Raw genomic sequence first — 6,847 nt, 5'->3', positions numbered from 1 at the left:
CTTAGAATCATCGAACCATCGGCCACATAATGGGGTCGACCATTTAGTTAAAAAAAAATCAAGCAACCCTGGTTTTGTAGGGAGGATTGTTCCAAGCAGAGACGCCTAGCATGACCAGACAAGCTCTACCGAATGGAGCGAGGGTCGTTTGTCGCGACAACGCCTATATTTTAAAAAAGACACTAACGTTTGATAGGCGTCCCGAAAAGCATCAAGTAGAGGTAGAGAGTTTTGAATTGTAAACACATGAATTATACATATATTATACTGTATTATATATAAATATTATACATGTCCACTGATCAACAACAAAATTTTTGGAAATACTAGAGTTTTTATTTTTTATATTACAGTAAAAATGGTTAGGTGAAAGGACACATCATTAATATGTAAAAACTACAATGTGTAAAAACATGCTTAGAAAATCATTTCTGACTGTTAATGATATAAACAATGTTTAAAAATGTTGTTCCTCCACTTTTTCTGCATCAGCAGCTAAAGCTTGTTGCAAACATTCTATGCATCTTTTAGGAATAAGTGTGCCAACTATTTTGATGTTATCTTCTGAAAAAAAAGATAATATATATAAATAAGTATGAAGGAATCAAAGACATGAAAATTTTAATTTTTGCCTAAACTGTATATATATATATATGTGTTGTACCTGACTCCCAAAAAAATTTCAGCGCGATTCCTTCATTTGGCTTCGAGTTCTAGCTGGTCAAAGTTGAGGTTTTAAGCAATTTTTGCCTATTTTCAATGATTTGTAGCTCATAAGGGATGCATTTTTAACTAGAACTACCCACATACTTTTTTGTGAAATTTTCTGAATTTTTTAATAAAAATACTTTTAAAGCCTTATATATTTGTTAAGGCTACCTTATTTGCATTTTAAACCTTAAAATATACAAATCTGAATGTTTGATCAGGACTCCGACAACCTCAATACAGTAAAAAGATACCTTTTTATAGTAAAAAAGTAGCTGTAAAGTTTAAGAATGGGCCTGACCTGCTACTAGAAGTTATGTAGAAAACAAACATGATATAAATGCTAAAAAGTGGTTTTACATTCAAATTTGACACTTGTAACCGAGTACATTTCATGACTACCGATACCAACATGTGTTTGTATCAGTAGACATTAAATTTACTATATATATAAGTAAATTTAATATAGTAAATTTAATATATATATATATATATATATATATATATATATATAACACACACACACACACACATACTAGGGAGGTTCCCCCTGCACGCTCCGCTCGCCCACCTTCAATCCAATTAATTTGACATTCATCTAAATAACAAAATAAGTAATGATTATTTATACATCTATTTTTTGCACACCGCCCATGAGGTAAATAAAGAGGCGCGTTTTTTCTCTGTTTACAATAATGTCATGTTTTATTTAACTTGATTTAAAATCTAAAATTTAGATTAATTATCTCATAGAAATTTGAATATGCTTAAATTATGTATTCTATTCGTAAATATTTAATAATTTCATCACTCCTATTCAAAATTATACGAGTACATCAAAATTTCAAATAAACTCTGTATCGCCAAACAGTGTACTAAAATCCAATTTTTGTGGCCAAAAATAGCTTGACAAGCCAAATTGCAATCATTCTTAATGAAAAAAATTGCAAAATACTTGTACAATAATATCCGTTCGTGTAAAACTGCTTATAATTAATAAAAGAGTACATAACCTAAGAAAAAAAAAGAAAACATAATACTGAATAATGTAATAATCAAAATTTTGGATCTCTGAACTCTAAACTGATGAAATATAAATTTTTGATCCTTATTTTATGAACCACCAACACTTAATCGGCATTTTATAAATTTGAAGGGTCTTTAACACCTTGTAGATTATCAAACCAGTTCTGTAACTTTTTATATTTTTCTTATAGGGTATATAACGCGTTATCAAATATAAGTAGTTCTACATGAACGGAAATTATCGTAGAAGTATTTTACAATTTTTTTCATTAAGAATGATTGCGATTTGGCTTGGCGAGTGAATTCTGGCCATAAGAAGTCGATTTTGGTACACTGTGCGCCGTCGCGCGATCATGCGAAAGATTGAGATGCTAGGATGCAGTGAAATGGGATATCAGGTAGTCAATTAAGAACACATAGGATATAAGGGAAACGAGGTACTTTTTATTCCCTCCAGCGATCATTTTTTCTACATCTTCTTCTTTACCCTAGTTCTTCTTGCGGTCCCGTAGGATCTCTGCCAAGATCTTCTTGCGTGTGGCTTGCTCCGAGCATTGATGCGGCAGCTTCACACCCGGCTGGCCGTAGATGTAGCATCTCGGCTCTTCCTCCCTCTTCTTCAGGAGATACTCGGTGCGCTACTGCACCTTTATCCGCGCGCATTCTTCCTCGTGGTGAGCCTGTGTCAACGTGATTTATTATGATGATGTCAATCGCCTAATGTGAGTAGTATATGGGCTGGTATGGAGAGACTGGGCGTGGCCTAGAGTGACGTCACCAGTCCCGTGGCTGGTGCCAGTTGTTTATGTAAACAGAAGCCCATGTTTATATCAACAGTAGCTGATAAGGTTAATAAACATGATTTACGACCGCTACTGTCATAAACAGTCTGCCATCGATGGGTGACTTTTGTTTGTTTATTTATAAATAATTATAAATAATTTTTAAACAAAAGCTATATCACGCATACGATGCCAGCCCTCCCCCTTTTACTCAAGCAGATCCGAGCGCGACTCTCTCTCTCTCTCTTTCGCTGTCTACTCCATACCGGCCCCGAGCTCGAACGCACGTGCGCGACTCTCGCTATACCAGCCCGTAGCCCCCCTCTCCTTTTACTAAAAAACGCGTACGAGTCGAATGACTCAGCTTACAAGGTAATGAAATAATAAAATAACACACGAGCGCGCGCACACACACACAAACATACTTACACAGCCGCACACACACACACACTAAATTTCTACACTATAAATTATAAACAAGCGATACACCTACACTTGCGAGTGGCGCGTTGTTGGCGCAGTTGACGCGTGGGCCCTCCTCGCAGTAAACCAGGCACCAACTCTTTCGGCGGAGTAGGCATCCTATGAAAGTTGTAAGGTACGCTGCGGTTGCGGCGTGCTGTCGGTGGCGTACCTTGGACGTTGTTGTCGTCACTGTCGTTGTCGTCGCCTGCTGCTGATGATGGTGGAGGCGAAGGCGATCTCGGTGAATCCATATCCAGGATGCACGGGCAGGGCTGTCCATTGCACTTCCAGCAGCGAAAGAGAAGGCACCTCCAGCACTGTTGCCACACGTCGTGCTCCGAACTATTGGTGATGCACACTCAGCACCTCACGTTGATCGGCACAAACTGTACCGCCAGAGAAGCCTTTCGCTCGGCTTCTTGCTGTTTTTGCTGCAACAGCGCTGACATGTCCAGCATTCTTTGCTGGTAGCGCTCGAGCTGGCCGTTCAGCTTCTCCATTGCACGTTTTTTAGCTTCGATACTTGCGAGAAGCGCATCGCGTTGGGCTGCTAATTTTTTCAATTCTGCCATGATGGTGGCCACGTGTGTGCTCTCTGTAGGGACTCAGAGCGGACTGATTGGTGCAAGCCGTATCATAAACGTAAGCCGTTGGCAAAATTTTCTGCACGTAGGTAGAGGGGGACCGCACCTCTCCACTCTTTGCCTTTTAACGACGTTTGTTGTCTTAAGAATGCGAGACCGTTGGTAACGCTATACTCGGACTGGATTATTTGTATACACTTGAGCTCCAGCGTCGTGGACTTATCAGAAAAAATCTGAGACGGGTGAGAGCGAAAGAAAGGTTTTCAATGTCTCGCGAATCAGCTCCAGGAAGTATCGTGTGATCATGGACTCAGACTTTGTTTTATTATCACCAACGGATTAGTTTTCAAAACTAAGCAGAGAACGAATCATCGGATCTCCGGTAGACACTTGAGAACGAGTGTAAACTGTTTATACAGAGATTACAGGTGCCCGGTAAGAGAGATTAAAAAGGGTCGGCCGTAGTCATAAAAAACTGTTTGGTCCGTGTCACCGGATCTAGCGGTAGCGACGGTCCATTCTCTGAGACGTCCGCTATCCGCCTAAGGTTTATGACTGCTACGTGCCTAAAGCGTAAACAGCGTGTACGGTATCCGATTTATTTCTTTCGATCACTGGTGGCAGCCTAGATTTCTCAGCTATGGCTGTAATATGCGCTGTTTTAAAACAAATCCCCCTCTTTAACGGTTTTTCTGCTCTGCGATCTTCTTATTCGATGAAATCACTCCTAAGAAAAGGCATGATATTTTCATATCAGCCCTGAGCCGTTTACAAAACTCCTCCGTATGCTAGCGCAGTCATCAGTCTCTCGAAATGCGTGTCATTGAGAGAGCCAGCTTACCACGTGTCGCAGAAATGCCCAGTGCTACGAACGAAGTTCACGATGCGATCCTGCGCGTATCCAACGCGCTCAAGGGACGTCACATACCTGTGCAGAGGAATTGTACCCGCGAGTGGTACGTGCACGTTCATCGGATGTGCGAGGAGAGGCTGCGACGCGAACTGCGCTGTTTGCTGACGCATTGCGCGTACCGCTGGATCGCCGATTTTTATCAGAGATACTTTAAACATTCTAGTGTTGTGATAAAAATCGTCGGCAGTTTTTTGGTGGAACGCGGTGCACGCGATGTGTACTGTCTGACAAGGAAAGGTACCCAACCCGAACTCACCGATTTTGATGATTTTCATATATGTTGTAGAACATAAAAAAATAAGAGACACGTATTTTTTTTTATCGGCTAATTTTCACTTTTAAGGGGTAAAAACCTCCCCTAAAGTTAACCCCCAAAAAGCGTTTTTTTTAAATATCTCGGCTTAAAATTAATATTTTTCAATGAAACAAATTGGAGGTTATTTCTTACAAAAAGAGCAAGTATTTCATGGTGATTTGAAGAGTAAGGGTAGCATCCCCTATTTTTTAGGGGTTGAAAACATATATTTTTTGGCATAATTTTATAATAAAAATGTTTAAACCGACTAAAAAAAATTGGAAAAAATGTTTAAACATCCTTAATAACAAAATTTAGTTGACGTCTTTCGGTGTTTTCATAAATATTATCCCTAAGGGGGTAAACCACCCCTAACACAAAATAACTGTAAATATGTAATTCAATACATAATATTTCGTAGAAAGTTTGTATATAGAGGTTTTCGAGGTCGCTGATTACAAATCAGTTATCAGATTTTGAAAATTCAAAATGGCGAAACCAATGTGGTGGACGAAAATGTCGAAAAAAAATTTTAACTTTCAAAAAAACTTGTTTACAAATGTGTGATCTTTGTAGCCTGTACATGTGAACTAAAGAGCCTTAAACCCTAAACCCCTAAAGAACAAATAGGCTAAATGGTTGTGCTTTTTAACCAAACGACTCCAAACCCCTAACCTCCAGACAAGCCGAAGGCCTATGCTTTACCGTAGACACGAGTATAGACATATTACCGATATTTTATTCTATCATTTTGTATGTAACAAATAACGTCTCGTTTTATGTTTCAATCAAAGATTATTTATTTTTCTGCTTTTATAAATTAGCATAATTTCAAAAGTAATTTCATAAATTATAAAGTATTTCATAAATTGCATAATTATATAATTTTATAAATTCAAAAAGTCCACACTTTTTTGCAAATGAAAAAACATAGGTTAATAAAATTAGTTTATCAAACTCTTTTGCGTTTTGTAATAAAATTTAATGTTGTCAAACTTGGGAGTTTTTCATTGTTACAATTATTTCGTAAGCCAAACGTTTTTTAGATGAATTCTCGAAGTAATGATTATTGTATCTATAGTAAAATATTTACAGTCTGGAATTCCATAATAATACTATTTGATACGATTTAATGAATTTATCAAAAAATCTAAATTTAATAATAAATATTATTCTAATTATTATTATTATTTTTCATTATCATTGCTATTATCAGTATTACTGTTATTATTGCTATTGCAATTATGCTTATTCTTCTTCTTCTTATTATTATTATTATATTACTATGATATTTTTTGTTATTGGTAAAAATACATAAAAGAATATTAATACTCGAACTTCATTTGCAATTAAAGAACACGTTGTTATTGAAAGGGAATTTTATATGCATTCATTAGTTTAATGAATGTTATCGTACATTCAATGATAATTCCACAGATAAATGTCTTTCACTCATAAAAGTTGTTGACAATATGTGCGAATCAGTATGTTCTTTTTTTAGATTGTTTTCATCGAGTGTTTACCTCAGCTGCCAGTGTTATTTTTTAGGCAGTGAGTGAGTTTTGTGGGTATTCTAGTTCGATGCCGGAAAGTACAAATAGTAGGTCTTTTTGTTTGTCAGTGGTATCATACAGTTGTAGAAAATTTTCTTTAGTTATTTTATATAGATTTACATTATTCAATTTCAAAGTGAATAAAAGTTGAATAAAACCAAAAATAGAGTTTTCCGAACATCACAAAGTGGAACGAGAATTCTTCTCCAATGCATAAATTAATGATTTGATTCAATTTACATTCACTCGTTTTATTCTGGTAGAAATGTAGCAGTCGTGCCTTACATGCAAAAACACAGCTTGTATAAATTTTACCGCTTGTTTTCATTTTAGATTGAAAAATGAAAATTAATCCGTTAAACGTTCTAAACTTATTATTAGCATACTTTCAAGCGTTAAACATACCAGATAGTGTCACGAATTATCACGAAACAGAGTTGGCCGAAAAAATAAAAGAAATTTTAATAGATGCAACACATGATTTCAACGATGTAGAAATGATTACTGATGACTCTTTGGAT

The 6,847-nt window shown here is 36.5% G+C and overlaps 1 protein-coding gene across 7 annotated transcripts in view; it reads right to left on the bottom strand.

Annotated features, from left to right (window-relative positions):
* Window positions 1-314: 314 nt before the first annotated feature.
* LOC103317675 (protein strawberry notch) overlaps window positions 315-6,847 on the bottom strand; it is a 340,816-nt gene continuing 334,283 nt past the window's right edge. For 5 of the 7 annotated variants that reach the window (XM_031920743.2, XM_031920738.2, XM_031920751.2 and 2 more), the window contains one exon: window positions 315-564. In XM_031920743.2, coding sequence (XP_031776603.1) covers window positions 458-564 — 107 coding nt within the window. In that variant the 3' untranslated portion in view covers window positions 315-457. The remainder of the gene's footprint in view (window positions 565-6,847) is intronic. The other 2 variants (XM_032601347.1, XM_032601348.1) reach the window with 2 other exon arrangements.

This window comes from Nasonia vitripennis (assembly GCF_009193385.2).
Source record: "Nasonia vitripennis strain AsymCx chromosome 1 unlocalized genomic scaffold, Nvit_psr_1.1 chr1_random0005, whole genome shotgun sequence".
Lineage (NCBI taxonomy): Eukaryota > Metazoa > Arthropoda > Insecta > Hymenoptera > Pteromalidae > Nasonia > Nasonia vitripennis.
The sequence above is the reverse complement of the archived record's forward strand: the minus strand, read 5'-3'. Positions and strand labels throughout refer to the sequence as shown.